This window comes from Coenobita brevimanus, chromosome 93 (genome assembly GCF_032717465.1).
Source record: "Coenobita brevimanus isolate Jiangsu-jjx chromosome 93, ASM3271746v2, whole genome shotgun sequence".
Taxonomy (NCBI): Eukaryota; Metazoa; Arthropoda; class Malacostraca; order Decapoda; family Coenobitidae; genus Coenobita; species Coenobita brevimanus.
The window spans coordinates 55202288-55223458 of NC_137046.1; the positions used below are offsets into that span (position 1 = coordinate 55202288).

The window sequence follows — 21171 nt, forward strand, 5'->3', positions numbered from 1 at the left end:
GTTCTTGTTCTTTCACAGCCGTCTTTAACTCTTCTATAATTCTTACCATTTGTCAATTTCATTTTTTTTATCATTTTTACATAGCAGGTCATTCTTATCAGTTATTTGTGCTGTTAGTATTTTCCTGCATCTATCTATCTATCTGTCTATCTATCTTTAGCCAGACGCCTTAATCCTGTAAGGGGTGGCCACAAACAAATCACCTCCAAGTCGCCTTGCCCCCTGCCATTACGCTGCCCTCCCCCTAACTCACTACTCCCCCTCTCTCATATACCTCTTCACTCCATCTCATCCTTGGTCTCCCCCTCCCCCTCCGCATCACTCACATACACTCTCTTCGTTAATCTCCCTTCTCTCCACATTAACAATAAACAATTCCTACGCATATTTAGCGAATTCAGATAACCCTGAATTTCCTCAGACTCTGAATATTTCCACGTCATTGAACTTGGCCATCTAACAACGACAGATGTATTAACTATTTCAAACCAATGACCACCTTTTTATTTATTAATTTATGTATTTTTGCTATCTCAAGACGACTTTTTTTTTTTATGCAAGGAAGAAGGAACCCAAGGCTAGAGAGAATCCTCCACCGGAAGGGGTTGGATACACCTTTAATTAACCTCTTTACGACTACGAATCCTTCCAGTGTCGCATAAAATCGTCTTGGGAGGTATTTGATTAAATTGAAAAGCCATTACCGTGCTGAAGAGATTTAATAATATTTTCTGGCCCATTCAACCATTTTTATTCACCTTAGGACTCACCTCGCGTTGTCTAACTGTGAAGTATTCCTTAACTTGCAAATGCACCAGGTAATTTCCATTTTTTTATAAGCTGGACAAACAGAAATCTCAAATAATATTACCAGGTTTTAGCAAATTCTCCCTCTTGTGTAAAAAAAAAAAAAGAAAAAAAAAAACTGAAAGATGAGTGGGGAAAAATAAAGACTTGCTTTCACTTTTCCTTCGTCTCTTCAGCCAGAGGACATAGATTTTGTTATGCCTCTAGGTTATTTTTTTCCTTTGTTTTTCTTCTTGTTGCTTCCAGATGATTTATTCAGCTTAGGAAGGAAGTGTAGTCGTGAAGAAGTTAATTAAAGGAATATCCGGCCTCTAAATAAAAGAACTCTCCAATGCTAAATTAAATCGATGGGAGACAGCAAGAAAATAATATAACAGAATAAGCGTCATCGGAGTGAAGCTGTTAAGCAATTCACCCTGATGACATGTTTTGTGCTGTTCTCTCCATCACTAGACTATTTTATTTACTGCTAAACTACCCTGACCACGGACGACCTACCCATGTCCTGCCGTGACCTCCTACGATCTGTCTTTGCCCTTCAGCGACTTCCTCTGATCTGTCTTTGTCCTGCGGCGACTTTTCTCTGACCTGCCTCTGTCCTACCGTGACCTCCTGCGACCTATCTTTTCCCTGCAGTGACCTGCTCTGCCTTTACTGACCTGACACTGCACCGTGCCCCTCAGCCGCCACAGGTCCTCAGCGGAAGCCAGGTCACGCGTCTCGCTGGGGCACACGAACGTCTGAAAGAGTCATTATTACGTGCGACCATCGTCTCGCGGGGTTTGGGAGCTTCCTAACACCCCTTCTTTAGCGATGAAGTTGACATGTTATTTCATGATATTCTACTGTTAGTTAGTTGTATCTGCTAGCCATCAATAATGAGTGTATTAATAAAGTAAACGAGAATAATCAGACACCATAAAGTAGAAAAATGATAATAAGTTGTTATGACGCCTCCTACCCTGACAAGAATACATCCCATGGACACACACACACACACGCACACACACACAACAAATATATATACTGTACTGTGTGTGTGTGTATATATATATATATATATATATATATATATATATATATATATATATATATATATATATATATATATATATATATATATATATATATAACCACCCTGCCTCCACACCGCACCGAACTCGATACGATGATGATGCAAACACACCCTCATTCAATTTCTGAAGAGCTTGTGTGTCTGGTGGGTAATCCGAGAACAAAGACGGAATGAATGTGTGGCCTGATATCGTTGGTTATTACCCGTCCGCGCCCGGAGGGGCTAAGGGACGGGTACTGTTTTCACTTGGTTTGTCTGTTTGTTTGTTTGTCTGTCTGTCTGACTGTCTGTTAACAACGTTACTCGAAAACTGATGGTGCGATTTTGACCAAAATTACAGGGATGATGGGCTATGACCTTCTAATCATCTGATTAAATTTTGAGCCAAACTGGGCCAAGGCCCAGGCTGTTGGGCAAAATAATGTAAAGAAAAAAAAAAAAGATCGTTATTGCCATAACTCCTTTCAAATTCGTTATATCGACATGAAACCAAACCCTAATGGTGCATCTTTCAAATCTGCATCCTATAACATGCCTCATTACATCAGGGGGGTCACCCTACAGTTAGCGGCAGAGGGGTCAATGTCAGGTGGGTCGGGCCTAAAATATCAAATGGGCATAAAATCGTCAATTCTCACCCGATTTACTCCAAATATGATATGTGACATCTTTGAATAGATATCCTGTTGTGTTTATCCGTCAGCACTACAATGACTGCTGGGGACGGGTTGCTGTGCCTTGGGATCGCTTCTCGTTTTGTTTTTGTTATTCCACTTGCCTATCCTTGTTGCTGGAAATTTTTTCTGTCTGTTCCTGTCTGTCTGTCTGACTGTCTGTCTATGTCTGTCTGTCTCTCTGTCTGTCTGTCCCTGTCTCTGTCTGTCTGTCTGTCTGTCTGTCTCTCTCTCTCTCTCTCTCTCTCTGAACTTGCTTTACTTTAACTTCTTCCAGTGAATCTTAAAATCACATTGCCATGAATTTCTCCAGTGCACTAACAATATCCAAATATCAGCACTGTGGCTTCCTTCTTTCTTTCTGTCGTCATTCATCTCGTCTAGCAATTTTCACTCCCACACTTTCCCTGCTTCAAAGTCCTCCTTACTTTTGCTGGAACTGCCAATTCTAGGATAATCTGGTATATGCTTAATTACCCCCACTAAATCTATAGCATTTTTATCACCAAACACATTCACTGAAGAAGATGGGGAAGAAAAGTCTAAGGATGAAGGTGTGAAAATAAAATTAAATTTCACCTTCATTCTTTCCATCTCTCCTTCTTACCTTCAGATTGGTCTCCCCATCGAGGTTTGCTGTGGTGACGTCACACTTGGCCTCTGGGTCACTTGAGGTCAGGAGGAGGAGGTCACAGGGGAACTCCTCGCTTTCCCTCACCTGCACCACCTCACCCACATGAATCTGACGACGGTACACCTCCTGAGGGTACGAGGTAACTTAATAATAACTAGCAACATACGCCCGACTCCGGTTACACACAGTGCAAATCAACCTTCCACCTACCATTTACCTTACATTTTCTTTACATGGCTCTAACAGACATCCACAATACCATAAACTATTATATAAAGCTCCTGTTCAATATTAGCAACTAGGGCATCATATAAATACTGTACATCAAATCTGAGGTCTCCACTCCTCACCATTCATCACTGTCCCCAACACTCTGCAACTCGAGAGCAGTTCCCACAAAGGATTATATACTCAAAAGCTGGTTCGCGATAATAAATGAATAAGTTAATTAAGTCAGAAGCTCAGGTAGCGGGTAGCCCACTTTGCATCAGAAGGTGTGGTGTCTAGTCCTCCTCATACCCATATTATTAATCACGTCACTCCAATGACATTATTAGTATTAGTAGAAGTAGTAGTAGTGCTATGTGTAGTAGTAGTAGTAGTAGTAGTAATAGTAGTAGTAGCGCCATCAGAAGACTTTATTAAGCTTTAGAGAGACTTTTCGAACTTGAGAAGGTAGATACAGCCTTCATTAACCTCACCATTATTAGATGCCTCTTCTTAGCACCACAAAATCATCTAATGGCTACAAGAAGGAAGCAAGAAAATACCCCACCGGAATGAAGGAGGGAACTAGGGTTGGTTTGCCACTATGAGGCTGGAATGAGTCTCCTTGGTTACTAGTCAAATCAATCCTCCAAGCTGATGTAAAGAGGTTCGGGATCTTTGTCATATCAGAGTAAATGCTTTGTAAAATCAGTCATTGCATTTTAGTATAACAGTGAAGCAACCAAATACTGTGACGTGACCTACCGTGACCTCGCCGTCCCTGATGACCCAGGCTGGGGCGTTGTTGACCTTGTTGTCCTCGCGGTGCCTGAGCCAGTCCTCGTACCCCTGCTTCACTGCCGTCACCGAGATCACGAACACCAGAGGCAGGATACTGGTGAGGGGCGAGACCGGGCTGTCGATGGTGCTCTGAAGAAGGTAGGGAGTAGGCCAGGGGTGAGAGAGAGAGAGAGAGAGAGAGAGAGAGAGAGAGAGAGAGAGAGAGAGAGAGACAGACAGACAGACAGACAGACAGAGGCAGAGAGAGAATGAAGAATTTGCCATGTTTCTTGATATTCATTCAAAAACAAACATTATACCTCCTTTACTTTAGATTGGCTTAAAATTGTCATCTCTCCATCTTGAAGGCTGAATTGCTTGAACACAATAAAAGGCTGCCAGTCACGAAGAAGTGCTATGATGCAATGAGAAACACTATATTTTTTTCTGTCACTCGTCTACGTGAAAAAGGCTGGAAAAGAAAATTTGGGCCAAGTTAGGGTAAAATGGGTTTAATATTCATTTCGAAAAGTGTCAAGAATAATGGCAAATTCTGGTCGCTCTCTCTCTTCCTCCCTCCCTCCCTCCTCTCTCTCTCTCTCTCTCTCTCTGAAAAGGACGATATGATACACAGTGAAAGAAGACAGTGAAAAAGACAATACACTAGCCAATAAAAAACAACAATGAGTAAAAAAAAAAAGATGGGCGCTGCATAACCCGTCCCCGTCCTGGTCACATGGCGCGACCTTTAACTGCTGATACGATAACACGAAGGTCTGGCTGGTGACGCATAGCTGGGATAAGCCCCGGCTCTTATCTAGCCTTATCAGAACAATAAACAACCAAATCACTCGTAGGTACCACAAGATAGATAATACTAATGGAAGAGTACATAACCTCGCGTCACCCCTCGGGCATAGGTTTCCTCTCTCTCTCTCTCTCTCTCTCTCTCTCTCTCTCTCTCTCTCTCTCTCTACCTCCAGACGATTTTATTCAGCTCAGGAGAGACTTTCCATTTGGACGGGTTAAATATAGCCTTCATTTCACCCTTCTCAATAGCACGTTTTTTCCTCCAAGTTGAAACATTTTTGCTGTTTTTTTTTACTACTCTAAGTTGGTCCAGATTTTCGCCCCTCTGCGGCTGACATCACGTAGGTCATTGGTAGAAAAGGGGCAATGCTGCTACACTCCATCCTTTCCATAGCACTTCTTCGTGACTAGCATCATATTCTAGTGTTCATCTCCTGTTACAACTCAGCATTTAAGATGGAGAGACTGCAATTTCGGACTATGAGTAAAAAAGGGATAGTCAGGTAGGGGAAAAAAGGAAAAAAATATGTGTAGTGAAAACAAATACTTCCTTTTTTTTAAACGGGATAAAGATAAATGCAGGGAAGCTAAACATGTCATTATCAAAAGCAATCAGGTTACAAAAATGATTTTATAATTATCAGTATTTCAATGGCTGTACATAATTTAGTGTTTCAGAGTATGATGTCTGAAATTAAGCCTTGACTCACAGGACATTTCATTATTATCATTATTATTATTATTATTAGTGTTCTTGTTGTTGATGATGATGTTGTTGTTGCTATCATCATCATCATCATCATCACCATCATTATTATTTGTACTGCCATTAGACTATTCCATGCAGCATAAAGAAGTCGTTTGCAGTGAAGGGGTTAACCCATTGAATCCAATTTTTTTCTTCTTCTTGCCACTTCCTGACTATTTTACTGAATTTTGGGTAGACTTTTCGAATTGGAAGGGATAGGTATAGCATTGAAGAACCTCCTTGAACACGAGAGTCATTTTCCAGGTTCAATAAAATCGTCACGTAACAGCAAGAATAGACTAAAAAGAAAGTCACCTGAATTTGAAGCGTTAACGAAGGCTAGCTCCTCACTTGAACACGATAACAAGAACAAAAAATAACAAGATAACGAGAACAAAAGATAACAAGATAATGAGAACAAAGTAAAAAAAAAAAAATGCTGCATCGGAGGAAAGGGATTCAGTCTCTCTTATTAGGTTCGGTAAAGGTTCAATTATCTTGGAATTTAGGAGGCTTATTATCGACAGAAGAGGATCAGGGAATCATAGGTTTATACAACTCCCTTGCTTTGTGGATTTCCCTTGGCTGAAAAACAAAACTTGGTGTTACCTAGAAGAATAGAAACTGCCGGGTTTGTAGCAGTGAAATATTAAAGTTATTTGAGGACTTAGAGATACTCACTTCATATCGATAAACAACGAGACACTGACTGATAACTTGAAACTCAGTGATCCGATGCTCAGAGTCCACCAACTCTTTCCTGAACATTATGTAAGACTCTCATAATGGCTCGACGATAATGTGTACGATATCACTGGCGCCGACTGTACAGAACCATGAGTAAATACCGTTCACCAGCCTCCCTACCCCCTGCACCTGTAACACCTGTGCAGTCGAAGTTGTCAGTAATAGGTTTATTTTGTGAACAATATTCAAGATGATGATTCATAGGCGAAACTAGTTTGGAAGAACGTCACTTCTATTCACCTGTATATTTTCTTCCATCACCTCTCCACATCTGTCAGTCTCTCTCGATATAGAGATAGATGTACATAGACAAACAAATAGATAATATATGTGACACACACACACACACACACACACACACACACACACACACACACACACACACATTTATTAAACTGAAACGAGGACTCACATGAATAATGGCAAGGCACAGGAAGTAGAAATTGGCCAGCCTCCTGAACTGCTCGAAGAGGTTCTTGGGCAGGAAGGTGATGAGGGTGTACTGTGGGGCAGAGGACGGGCATTAGGGCATTTCTAAGTACAGGCATTTTAGAATTTTAAAACACCCAAGACAAACAATATATATATATATATATATATATATATATATATATATATATATATATATATATATATATATATATATATATATATATATATATTCTGTCACAATAAGAGAGGTTAGATGAAGTAGTAACAGTAGAATAAATAATAAAATAATAATAATATATCTATATCAACCACAGAACAACATTGCACATTCTCCTCGTAGGGAATGTATAGAATTAACCTTTCAACATGCTGGCCAAGTATGAAGTCAAGGATGGGTGTCTGGAAAGGGATCAGTGCATGTCAGTGTTGTATTAGGCTTTACTTCCTAAACTGGGTGTGCCAATTTGTAAATGTCATTTGCGTGAACCGACCAGGTGTGAATATAATGCCAGCATATGAATGTGTTCACGGTCAAGAAAGTACTGTGCCAGAGTGGTCCAATGATATCCTAAAATAGTTAAATGAACAGTACAGCTCCAAATTTCATTGGAAAATTGCTCCTTCACATGAATGTGATATAATAACAATATAAGGCAGAAAATGTGTTCGGCAAGCCACATGGCATCCTCTCACCACTAAAGCTCCACACGTGGGTTAGAATCAATGGGCATTTTGAGGCATCCATCATCTGTCGTGTTAGATTGTCTCAAGCTGCCCCTCAGTAGTACTTTTTCTTTCTTTTCTTTTTCTTTTTTTTCTTTTTTTTTGAGTGAAAATGCTGCCAACATCCACAACAAATTTCTGCAATAGCTGATATTTCGACCTCTAGACTACCTGTGTACGCAGATCTTGTGGCAAAGCGATAACCACTGAGCTGCCGTCTCAAAAAAAAAAAAAAAAAAGGAAAAAGAAAAGAAAATAGAAAGAAAACAAAAATAGGATCTGGGTTCATGCTTTAACAGGAAGGTGCTTAGCTATCACTATGATCATTTGTAAATATAGTAGTCTTGACTCTCTCTCTCTCTCTCTCTCTCTCTCTCCGTACCTTAGCGGTGGTGATGCTGTTGTCTGGGTAGTGAGGTAGATGTTCGCTCTCGTGCGCTGGGGACGGAGGGGGCTCACGATTTATCCAAACAGTTCTGGTGGCAGGATCCTCTCCCTCCCTTTTTCCCAGCCGCCAAACCTGAAAAACAGTCCGGTTATACAGTCTTGGCAAACCTAATATAGTCCGGTTATATTATCCTGGCAAATCTGAGCCACGCCCCAAACTTGAATGAAGTTCCGTGATTGGGTGAACCTTGAGTGGCTACAAGCATTAAATTTTACATCCCTTTATTTGCCCTGTATTCTTGTAGACTTTGGAAGTCCCCCAAGACCTCTTCCTAAGCGAATTATTTTCCCTATTACACCTTGTTATTCTCTTCTGTGTTACATATATCATTCTAATAATACTATACATTTCATAACTAACATACAAAAATATATTAACCAACAGTATTCAAAAAATAAATCGCTGTGGAAAAGGTGTTAGGAATCTCTTTAAAACGAGAGAATACGGGCCTTTGTCTCTGTTATTTTCACCATTGCCAATTTTTCTGGTTAATTCCCCCTTTAGTTCAAGGAATGTGGCAACGCTGTGTTTGCTCAGGTTTCAGGAAATGCGGCACTATGCGGCACTATGTTTGTTTATGTTATCTGGACGGACGTACTGTGAATCTAGGCGACTGAGAAACTGGTGAATTGTTTCTGAATTTAAAGGTACCACTTAGAATATGAAGCCTCGCTGGGAACTCGTAACTGGAGGGAAGAGGGAGTACTTTAGGAGTTTATATTTTGTTCTAGAGTGTGATGTTATGCTGACACGGTTATGATAAAACAGAAATGCAGCATCACCTTTCCGCAATTACGTCAGCCATTCGCCTACATAGTGGAATAAGTGATATGGTAGACATCTTAAAAGGTACTATGTTAACCCCTTCACTGTTAAACATTTATTATTATTATTGTTAGTATTAGTATCATTATTTTACCTGTGTTATCTCAAGACGAGCTCACTCTGCTTAAGGGACGTTTTTCGGGCTCGAGGTTTTCATTATACCCTTCATTAACCTCCTCATTAAAAGAGAGCGTTCCTAAGCTCAATAACATTATCTTAGGGTGGTTTAATTAAAATGAAAAGGACATCACCGTACTGAAGGGGTCAAAGATAAGGAAAGGGCAAGAAAAGTTGTGTAAAAGGACAGTTAAATGAAGCAAAAGAAATGAAAACTGTGGGGTTGCCTGTGTCGCGACTGTATGGCTTCTGGGATCGTTAATTAATATGCACGACCTGCGTGACTGACAAGGAAAGCACCCAACAAATATTCCTTAAGACTAAGACGTGCATCCGTCGACTTACAAATCCATGTCCCTTTTTTAGTTCAAGGTACGAACAGACTAAAGAGACTCTGGCCAAAAATATCGTGGTACAGTATTGCCCACCCAAACGTCTACGCGGTGTTCGAAAGGTGTGGAATCATGGAACAAAATGATGAACACAGGATTTATTGGAATAATGTGTTCAGTGTGTCTTCCATGTGACTGATACACACATGATGGCGAGACAATATGCAGTCAGCAGTCACCCAGACAATGGTATCAATAGTGATGGTGTTATCTCTGGGGTGTAATGGAACTCGTTGGTCTACACGAAGAAAATCCATTGCCTCACTTCTGTGCATCATCATCAGGCGCGTATAATACCATCACTGCTGATACTGTTATCCTTGTGAGTGCTGACTTAGTATCTCGTCAGCACTTCTGTCAGTCATAATGATAGACACACGTAACATCTGTGAGTACAAGTCGTTTTCAGCATTTTCCCCCTCGGTTATTACAAACATTTTAGACACCCTGTACTTTCAGTGTTTTCCTCTGTGATTCCACGCCTTTCGGACACCCTGTCTTTCAACATTTTCCCCGATGAGAACCTGCTTTCGAATACCCTGCACTATCAGCATTTTCATCTGTGTTTTTATGCTTTTTGGACAGCCTGTACTTTCACCATTTTCCCCATGATTCCATACTTTTCGGACACCCTGCTACACTCACCATGGCGTCAGGTACAGCTCCTCACAAATGCACAAACAGCCTCAATGTCCACCACTCCCTCGATGTGTCACGGCAAATTAGCACCTTTTAATGATTCTATCCGTACTTGAAGATCACTTAGGGAGGCTAATGGCTGCGACTTTACCTTCAGCACTCTTATCTCAAGATTTTCAAAAATTACTTGATTCGTAACTTACATCAAATTAGTTACCACTTCTTAATAATATCTTCATAACTTGGGGTCCACTTAAATGTAATAACAGTGTGGTCCTTCATTACGCTCCGGTATATAATTTTCTGTCTATCCCAGTTTCGGTATACAATTCTCTCTCTAATTATCACTGTTGAGTTTCGGTATACAATTTGCTTTCTAATTATCACTGTTCAGTTTCGGTTTACAACTTTCTAACTGGCATGTAATTAGATAAATGTACAGTCAGGACTATCGCTCCAGTTTTTATCCCAATCATTATGGAACGCTTACGCAACATTCCTAAAAGTCTGTTGGGTTCCGAATAATCACATCACTGGGTATCGAAAGTCATCGTTCACCGTTTCGTTTATTATTGTATAGGAATGGATAGATATTTTTGTCCGCAGCAGTACCTACTATTTTCGTTCATCGCTCCCTTATCTCACCTTGAGTTCTCCAAAATTTTACATTCATTTGTCGGATCACTTAAGCGTCGTTAGTACCAAGTAGTTCATCGTTATTAAAAACACCTCTGTTCCACCATTTTTTTCCTTCTATTTTTTTAGTTAACCCTGCAGTTGCTATGGACAAGTTTGATATATTATTCAGGGTGGCACAAGACAGCCAGCTTCAGTTAAAAAAAAAAAAATGTTTATTTTCTTACTTGAAACGCTTTCTTTTTTACTTAAACACTATTATCTTACGTAAAAGATCACCAGAGTCTCATTTCTTTTGTCCAGTTAGAGATGACACTGCTTATCACACAAAAATATTAATACTTCCTTTCCATTATTTTATTATAAACGTGGCTTTATTTTTTACTTATTACACAGAAAAATTAGTCTTTTTAGCTCGCCTTCAGTAACAGAGATGACACTTTGAATTTTAGCTACCAAAGGAAAACGAGTTGTCGGTAGAGAGAACTGCCGAAGAGTAGAAAAACTGACGGAGGAGAGAACTACCGACGAAGGAACGAACGGAGAGAACTACTGACGGAGGAGAGAACTACCGACGAAGGAAAGAACAGAGAGAACTACCAACGGAAAGAAATACCGACGGAGGAGAGAGGTACCAACGGAGAAGAGAACCAACGGCGGAGGAGAGAACTACTGGCGGAGAAAGCTACCGACGAAGGAGAGAACGGAGAGAACTACCGACGAAGAGAAGTAGGAGCGGCAATGAGTGAGTACGTGCTGGAGCGGGGATAACTGAGTGTAGGCAATGCAAGGTGAGGAGGCTAGTGTTCGAGGCCTTATCTCTTACTCTGATAAGCGGAGGGAAGCAACCAGGGGGAAGGCAAGGGAGGGGAGGAGGATAACAGAAGAGATTACAGTGAACGGAATATTTCATAGCTAATTCTATTAAATAAAACAATCATTTTCTTGCACAGAACACTTAGCATATATATATATATATATATATATATATATATATATGTATATATATATATATATATATATATATATATATATATATATAAAACCATACATGCAAACTCAAAGATGTAATATACAATATAAATCGTTAATGTACAGGTGAAATGAAGCCTCCAATGCAACTTATATTACGGCCAACGATGTCTTACTGACCACAAGATTCCTAGCTTCGTCCTTGTTCCCCTTCCCACCTCCCATTACCATCAGTGTCTTTATTTGTCGTGTTTCGTCATATTCTCTCTCTCTCTCTCTCTCTTTCCATTTAACCAAACACAAACATATACAGTCCGTGCTCTTGTAACCCTACAGTATTCAGTCAGTTTCAGATTTAGTGCATGTCAAAATTTTGTTCTCTTAGTTCAATGAAACCTTGTTAATCTGGAGTAAATGGAGGTAAAGCCAGTCCATTTTAACCGATTTTCTGGATTTCGAAGGAAGGGAAACATACATCACTAACCAAACGAAGATCTTGTAAACAAAGGTTTAGACAGTCTCTATAACAGTACTGTACACTATCTACTTCCTGCTGCCTATGGTTTTACTGTAATGCGCAAGAAACTCCACAAAAACTCTTTACTCATCTTAAGTTTATAACAAACAGATGGACAGCTATTAATGCAGTAACTATGCACACACCACAATTATTAAAATGAAGCAAGACTAACTGACCCCACCTGCAGGCAAGCTTCATCTTGAGATCTGTGGTGTATATATAATTGTTGTTTGGATCATTTCTCTTCTGTCTGTACTGTAAATTTAAAAACAACCGAGACTCTTGCGGTGGTTGTTTTGCATCACAGTAAAGCTATGGGCAAACAAGAAAAGATAATGAAGGCAACAATACAATACTTTAGTGGAGACTGCCCAAGCCATTGTTTACAAGACCTTGCTTTTGGTTAGACCGTGGGTGAGTGCTGCAGTGTCTATATTTGTGCTTGTCTCGTGACCTGGAACCGTAAAGTAAGTGCATGAGTACCAGTGTTCAGTCTAGTGTACAGTATTTTGCTGTAGACGATATTTCACCTTTTTAAGATTAAACTCGTGGGAGAGCTGGATCGCAAGTACTGCCTGGAGTGGTTAGCCAGTCCATATTATATGATTTTCTGGATAAAACTAGTCCGTCCGGATTAGGCAAGTTTTACTGTAGTTAACCCCACAACCCGATGATGTATTTTTTTCCCCTCGCCAGTGAAGTTGAAGAGAGGTATTCATCCGTGTCTGTTTGTGTACGAGCTATCTCAAAAAGTTATTATCGGATTTCAGTGAAATGTGGTGGATAGTTGAGCAATAGGCCAAGGAAGGTTTGTAAGATTTTGAAGTTGTTCTGGATCTGGATGAAGGAATAAATTTAAAAAAAAATGGCGTTGGCGGAGGTATGCGATCTTAGAGATTGTGTATTCAGTAGATTAAGACCGTAGAATGAACTGTGCGAGACCATAGAAGTTTTTTATGGTAAGAAAGAAGAATTACATCAGTAACTCATAAATTCTATTGGCTCTGGTCGAGGAATGCATTCTGTTTGTGCTTTCCAGTTTCAGTATATATTCTTACTGCAGACAGACGACATTGTTCAGCTTTGGAGAGTGTCACAGTAGTAAAGATGTTTTTGTTGGTTGTATCTAACCCCTCCTGTTCGAAAAATTTATGCCAAGCTGAACAGCATTGAAGGTAGCAAGGGCAATTTATAAAAGAAGTCATTGTAAGGAAGGGATTGGGGCACATCTGTATTTTTGAATACGGGACCATCTATAAGACCGGCTTTGTTCGTCTGCCTTGCACTAATGATTTCCAGACGCGAGGTGCTTAAATCCTGTATACTTTAGTGTTGCTCCTTCTTACGTCCCTGATGGTCCCTCATCTACCCATTTTTTTTTTTTAAACTTGTTTTCTGATTCTATTCTATTTTATTTACCTGTGTTCCAACCGGTAAAAGGATTATAACAGAATCTTACCTCAAGGTAACCAAGACTAATCCAAATTCAACCAGTCTACTTCCAGTTTATCCTAAGTGCATTTACTAAAACACAAGCCCAACTATTTCAACCTACTTTCACCTGACCCAGCCCAATACCACTCTACAACCTCACCCCGACGAAGTGTTATTGATTTTACTGTTTTCCGACCCTATCCATGCTAACCCAACCCAGTCCCATATAATCCTTCTCGGCCCTATACAATCAAGCCCAATGGAGTCATCTAACCCTACTCTATTTCAGCCCACCTCAATTCACCCTTCCAACATACCCCATTATATTCACCCCAGCCCCACTCAGTCCAGTCTGACCCTCCTTACTACAGCTTAACCTCATACTTAAAAATCTACCCCACATAAGCCAAATCAGCCCCATTTTATCCAACCCACTGCATTTCACTTGGATCTGCTCTACTCTAGCCCACCCCACCCCAACTTACCGCCTCCAACACACCCCAAATTACACCACCACTCCACCCCAACCCATCCCTTCCATCACGCCCCAGATTGCACCCCCCACCCCACCCTACCAACCCCATTCCCTCCTCATCCCACCCCTTGGCCACCGCAAGCCCAACAAAACCTAGTCCTTCCTTTGCCTTTCACTTCATTCCACCACTGTCATCATTTATAACGCTACGACCTTCTCTCTCTCTCTCTCTCTCTCTCTCTCTCTCTCTCTCTCTCTCTCTCTCTCTCTCTCTCTATGTGTATATAGATGGATAGATATAGAAGTAGATATAGGTATTGATTATTTATTTATTTATTTATTTATGTGTGTGTATGTACTGTATATATGTATGTATTGTTTGAGTGTCTTAGAGCTGTGCCTCATCATATTTGCCCCTGAGGTAAGAGAGAGAGAGAGAGAGAGAGAGAGAGAGAGAGAGAGAGAGAGAGAGAGAGAGAGAGAGTCCTTCTGCGCAACTTGATTCACAGCAGAGTCACTGTTTACTGTTACGTCTACACTTGAGATTCACATGTTCACAGTTACCTAATCATTTTGTGTACCTCACGACATGTCGCCACTCATCGTATCTCTCCATCTCGTCCTCGGCCTTCATCTCCTTCTTCCATCCAGATCATGATTAGCTTATCATATCTGCTGCTAGTAATGACGGTGACTCAATCGTTAGCTCACTTTCTATCTCATTACTCGTACCACCACATTGTTTGAATTAGCTTCGGGAAGGTTGTTCATAGCCAAGGGGTGAAACACAGCCACACTTTACTTCAGTATGATTATGATTTACGACCGAATTATCAAAAATGAGTGAGCGAAGGTGTCAGGCATGTTTTATGATCGCCACATACTCCAGTAATTATCGTAAAAATAACAGGCTTCTCCATACCTTAGCACTCTCAGTTATGCTACCTGTAAGACCCACTTTCTCACATACGCATTGCCACTGTAGATTACAGTGAATCAGCTACCCAGTAAGTTCGTCTTTGATTGTGCTGGACTGGTGTTGTAGTTATGTAAGTCTGATAGTAGGTATGAGAATGAGTTATTAAGTGGTGGTGGCGGTGATGGCGTGATGGTTGTAGTGGTGATGTTTGTGATGGTGATGGCGGGCTTGGTTGAGTTGGCAGTAATGGTATTGCCTAAGGTAGTGATGGCTGTGGAAGTGTTTGTGATGATGGCTGTGGTGTTGATGTTTGTAATACTGGTCAGTGGGTTGATGCTTCGACTATAGTGGTATTTTTGTGGGCGATTGTGGTGGTAATGGCTCTGATGACGAAAGTTTGATTGTAGTAATGACGATGGTGTTAGCTGAAGTGTTAGGCATGCTGTAGTAGTAGCAGTGATGCATATTTTGGTGCTGGTGTTGGGTGTGATGTTGATGTGATTGGTGTCTGTAATGGTGATGGTGATGGGTGTGATGGTGGTTGTGATGAGGGCTGTGATAGTGATGGCTGTGGTGATGGTGATGATGATGGCTATGAAAAAGGGAGGCCCAGGTAGTAATGTCAAGGCCACCCCTAATGTCGGATTACGAAACATTCACCACAACCCTTTATTACCACACCTGTCAGTCCCCTACCACATTTCTCAATCCCCTACCATACCTCTCAGTATAACCACACGTCTTAATCCTTTTCCACAGCTTACAATCCCCTACCACTTCTCCAGCACCTCTCAATCCCTTATCACACCTCTCAATCCACTGCCAATATTTCCCTAACTTTTTCTTCCTTGTTTCTTGTATAGTACTATATAAGCTTTTGGCGACCAATAGCTGATATGAATTAGTCAGTTCACAAAGAAGGCGTCAAGTTATTTAAATTCTTATTGCTACTAGATAACATTAACTTTAAAATTTGGTCCACTCCAGTTTAGATAGAGGATTAGTGAAAGGTGCAACAAACCTTTCGAATTCGATCCTTTAACCGAAATGGAATAAAACTGTCTGGATATAGCAAGAATTAAGAAACAAAATACGTCATGGAGGTGAAGAGGTCAACCCCTTCAGTAAGCTCAAGCTTTGTATACGATGTTCATACCAATTTATACAACTTCTGAGAGACCTCGGATTGGTAGCGGTCCTCATTAACCCCTTAGGAACGATGATGTCTTCGATTTCAATTTTATCGCCTCCTAACGATTTTATGAACCGTATGAAAAACCGTCGTAGTGAAAAAAATAAACACTCATGGTCGGGCCAACTCTAGCATTCTATTCCAGTTCAGGTCAGACACTTTTATTTAGCCGATAGTGAGTCTACGGTCCATATTCTCGTGGAGTAAGGAAGCCTCCTAACACCTCTTCCTCTGCGATTTATTCTTGGATATGGCTGGTTAAGATCCTTTTGTAAGTTGTTTATGCGGAGTATGGCGATGTTTGAAGGATTCATATACAACACTGAGCAGGACCTTCGCTCACGAAAAAGTGTTAGGGAGCTTCCATAACCCACGAGAGACCAGGCCTTTCTCTCGACCTTGGAGGTGCCTTATCCGGTCCCCTCACAGCACCGCTAAGTCACAGAGCCAATACCTGAGATGATTAACACTCTCGGGCTCTGTTTACCCATTACCAGCTTAATAAAATCGTCTGGTGCTGTCAAGGAACAAAGTGCTAAGGCTGCCCCGACCATGAGGGTTAAATAGTGGTCGGATTGACACTCTCAGGCTCTTGTGCTCACTGTCAGCTGGATAACATAGCCTGGAGTCAGCTGGAGTAGAGGACTAGAGCTGTCTTGACCTTGAATTAATGGTGACAGGTGGAACACTCTTCTCGTCGCTTAAGGAGGCTCCCCAGCACCTCTTCCTTAGCGATTTATTTGTGGATAAGGCTGGTAGCTTCTTTCTTACACATTGGACAGGACGTAAGAGGGTGACATTGCTTAAGATGTAGCTTCCTGTTTCTACACTGAATGTTGCTGTGTTTGGAAATACGTGTGTGTGTGTGTGTGTGTGTGTGTGTGTGTGTGTGTGTGTGTGTGTGCGTGCGTGCGTGCGTGCGCAAGGATAAGTAGCTGTGTATTTTTTTTTACACACTTTAACTCAAGTGCGCAATCGTGCTGTGTGCGTGTTTTCTTGCATGCATATGCTTCCGTGTGTGTATTTATATCTGCGCACATAACAGATATTTTGTGCTGCTATATGCCTGTACAGTCACGGTTAAGAGTTCGCCTACCATTCTCTCATCGGTTAAGGAAGCTCCCTAAAGCATTTCCCTTAGTGGTTTAACTTCTTTATGATACCTTACTGTCCTCTTCTGTGTTGCGGAAATCCTTCCAATATCGCCATACCCCGCATGAATAACGTGCAACATGATATTAACCAGCCATATCCAAAAGTAAATCAGTAAGGAAGAGGTGTTAGGGAGCTTCCTTATGAGGGCATGGCGATCACTTTCCTCCTTGACGCATCATGGCAAAGTTTAATATCTATGGGCGGAGAAACATACCAAGCCTCTCTTGTACTTGTAATATTAGCCAGCGCAGGGAAGTGAGGAGCAGAAAAGGTGAAATACTGAGAAACTCCTGCTTTTATGATCCGAGAATAATATCAAGCCTCTCTCAGCTAACGAATACAGTACATTACAGGAGTAGCCAGCACAAGGAAGTGAGAAGTACAGGAGGTGTACTTACATCATAAATAATATCTCGTGTTGAGACATACATAACGGACAATTGCAACCTTACGCCACAGAATACCTTATCGAACAACTATGCAAAAAAAAAAAAAAAAAAAATTGTATGTATTTTTGTGTGGTGTAGATTTTGGCTCGATACTTTCTTGCAAGTTACGTAACCATCAGAGCGCCGTGGTTCACATTACAGCGAGAGAAATATAACGTGGATTTTGTAATGTAAAACTGAAAGCAAACAGCAGGAGAAGAGCCTGTGTTGAATATTAAGGGCTCTAGTATATCCTTTGACCCTTTCAGTACTGTGACGCCTTTTTTATCCTCCTCGTTCTGATATCATTTTTTATTTTTATTGCTGTTTCCTCTCGCACTCTCCTTCACCAAAGCCATCCTTCTCCTTGGCCTACGACTCCTCTTCGCACTTTCAAATTCACTCTCATATATTTGTTTGGTGCTAAAAAGGGACGCCTTCCATGGTGTGACCGATTTAACTGGGCGGTGAAGCTACCTGGGTATACACACGTTCCCCAGTTCCCTCCCTATCCCTCAAAAGGAGAATGGTGGACTGCAAGAGAAGGGAAACTTCAGCCTTCAGTCCACTGGGTTCACGTCCAGATGAGCCAGGGAACATACAACAGCCACAGCATCCCTGTCTGCATTTATTCTCTCGATATGACCAGACCATCAAAGCACACCTCGTCTACCCTGATATCAGTTGTCTTTCTTACTTCACGTCTTTCCCCAGTTGCATTGCTTCTTTCCCTCTCCACTCCACGCATACCACACGATTTCCTCAGCAATCGAATTTCCGCTGCTCATACTCTTGGCTTCTACACTCTCATGCTTCTGTCAAGTCTCATGCCAATACCTTGAGTGGAAAGTAAACAGGAAGAGAAAACTAAGTCATGTATATTTTAATCCTTTTTTTTTCTTTTAATTATATTCTTGCTATATCCAGGCATTTTTTTTTTATCCACATTATGAGACACTTTTTCGAACTGAAGAGTTAACATATGGGTTTCATTTATCCCTGTTCTATGTGATCGTAAGCTGAATAAAGTCGTAAGCACATACCAAGATAAGCTCCGTCAACACGTCCTCGAAATGATGGGGTAGAAGTGGAAAGTAAGGACTGGGGGGAAGAAGGGGGGACTAGCGTTGCATTGGTGGTACAATCATGGGAGGAAGACAGGGGTAAAAACTTGATGTAATAGACTCTCTCGCTCTCTCTCTCTCTCTCTCTCTCTCTCTCTCTCTCTCTCTCTCTCTCTCTCTCTCTCAGGCATACCAGGGTCCATTTGAGTAAGTCGCCTTTCAAATTCCGCAGTCGTACAGTACCAGCAGCCAAACCCAAGTCAATCCTTTCTCCTTCCTTTCATCTATTTTTCCTCAGCTTCCCTCCTCAGTACACCCCCTAATCCTCCCCAGTCCCTCCTCATTACACCCCCTAGTCCTCCTCAATCCCTCCTCTCCCCTCACCCTCCTCCCTCATGCCTTTCCCTCCAAACAACCGGATCTTCACTTCCAAATATGTCCACTTCCTCCACCCCAGTAAGCTATCTCCTTATGACACCACTGATCTTCCCCACTCTCTTCCTCCAGCCCCCTCTTCCCCCCCTCCCTCTCTTCCTCCATCCCTTTCCCCCTCCCTCCCTCTCCTCTCCCTCCCCCCTCCCTTTCCTCCACAGAACCCGGCCCTCCACTCCGAATCCGTGCTAAGGGAGGCAAAAACGAAGGGAAGGTGGACGTCCCCCTCCCGACCCGCCTCTCACCACGCACCACACAGGCACTTCCTACTGTTTGTGTCAGCCTGTCCCACACGTGCCTCTTACACTGACACTTTATATTTTGCGGTCCATTGAAGTAAAATACAACTTCCAGTCTTTTTCTTATAGTTTATAGATTATATTACTAAGTTAAAAGAATGAGAAATGGACGCCACAGAATCTAATGTTAAACTTGTAGTGGTTGTTTGCATTAAAGACTTATTGTTCAGTAGTTAGGTATAAAACCGTTTTAACTAAGTTGCTGCTGGGGGAACTGGTGTTATATCTTCCCATGTGTATGAATAGGAACTTAGATGCAGTCCGACTAACACGGGCTATGTTGCAAGGGAAGACTGCAGCATTGCAAAAACTGTCTACCTTAATTGCCTGGTGCAGTTAGCTGACACATAAATGCAACTCCTCCTCCTTTCCTCCTCCTCCTCTTCCTCTTTCTTCTCCTCCTCCTCTTCCTTTTCCTCCCTGTTTACAGCATCGTTATAAATCAGCTTCAAACCCCACTAATGAGTGTGTTGGGCAAGATCAGGAACCAGGAACAGGAAATTATAAAAGTCACAGAACTGCAAAATCAATGCTGATTTGATAGCACTCCTACGTTTATCCTTTCCTTTTCGTTTTTATAGTTTTCGCTTTTTATTCCTTCTTGCTTTATTCTCCTTCGCGTTTTCCTCCAACTTTTTCCTCTACATATATATTGTTTTTGTTAATATTCTCGACGGTTCCAGAAAATGTTCCAAAAATATCATGCAGGATGTCGATATATTTCCACGATATTATATACATCTTTAAAGAATATTCCCCTCCCTTCTATTACCTGGTGTTGCAATGCTCCTTACTCAGACAAACTTGTTCCTCTTCCCATTAAGTTAGGTCATGTTGAATTATCTGTGGACACACACGGGGGAAGATTAGAAAGTTAGACTGATAGATAGACGGGTTGATAGGCTGTCTTTCTCACGCATACTGGGTTGAGAGAGAGAGAGAGAGAGGAGGTGGGGTCTCGTATTCTTCTCGAAAGGAGGCTTGCCATTGCACTTCTTTTTTTTACAAGTTTATTTCTACATTGAGTCCATTGATATTTACTTTGATTCATAACATAACAAACTACTTCGACAGAAATAAGATATAAACAACGGGCAAGAGAATACAAAGGCGTAATATGACAAAACAAATCGCTAAGAAGGAGGTGTTAAAGAGCCTCCAGAGCCGCGGAGAATACTTGGTTGTGTCTTGTCTCATTTCCGTGGCAGCACCTCACCATGTCATTACACACACACACACACACACACACACACACACACACACACACACACACACACACACACACACACACACACACACACACACACACACACACACACACACACACTGCCCAGCCCACTCCGCCCCTGATTGTGCTCTCTCCTAGTGTTGCCAATTTAGCACTTTTTTTCTCTGCTAGATCTAGAGACTTTAACCTCCATCTAACAGCAGTTTTTAACATTTAGCGGCAAGAAATCGAGCTATATTTTACAAGTTTCTAGAGTGTTTTGGTGATATCCCGGTGCTTATAGGTCCTTTTCTAGCGATTTTCTGTTTACATTTACCGACATGCTGGTTTTCTTCTCTATTTATTTACTTTTTTTTTTT

The 21171-nt window shown here is 41.3% G+C and overlaps 1 protein-coding gene across 1 annotated transcript in view; it reads right to left on the reverse strand.

The window, feature by feature from the left end:
• LOC145412437 (phospholipid-transporting ATPase IF-like) overlaps nucleotides 1–21171 on the reverse strand; it is a 55294-nt gene that overhangs the window by 21944 nt on the left and 12179 nt on the right. Inside the window, exons 3-7 of the mRNA XM_080282322.1 lie at nucleotides 8020–8157; nucleotides 6895–6984; nucleotides 4163–4327; nucleotides 3164–3316; nucleotides 1467–1547 (exon numbers count right to left, since the gene is read on the reverse strand). Of these exons, the coding sequence (XP_080138448.1) occupies nucleotides 1467–1547; nucleotides 3164–3316; nucleotides 4163–4327; nucleotides 6895–6984; nucleotides 8020–8157 (627 nt within the window). The remainder of the gene's footprint in view (nucleotides 1–1466; nucleotides 1548–3163; nucleotides 3317–4162; nucleotides 4328–6894; nucleotides 6985–8019; nucleotides 8158–21171) is intronic.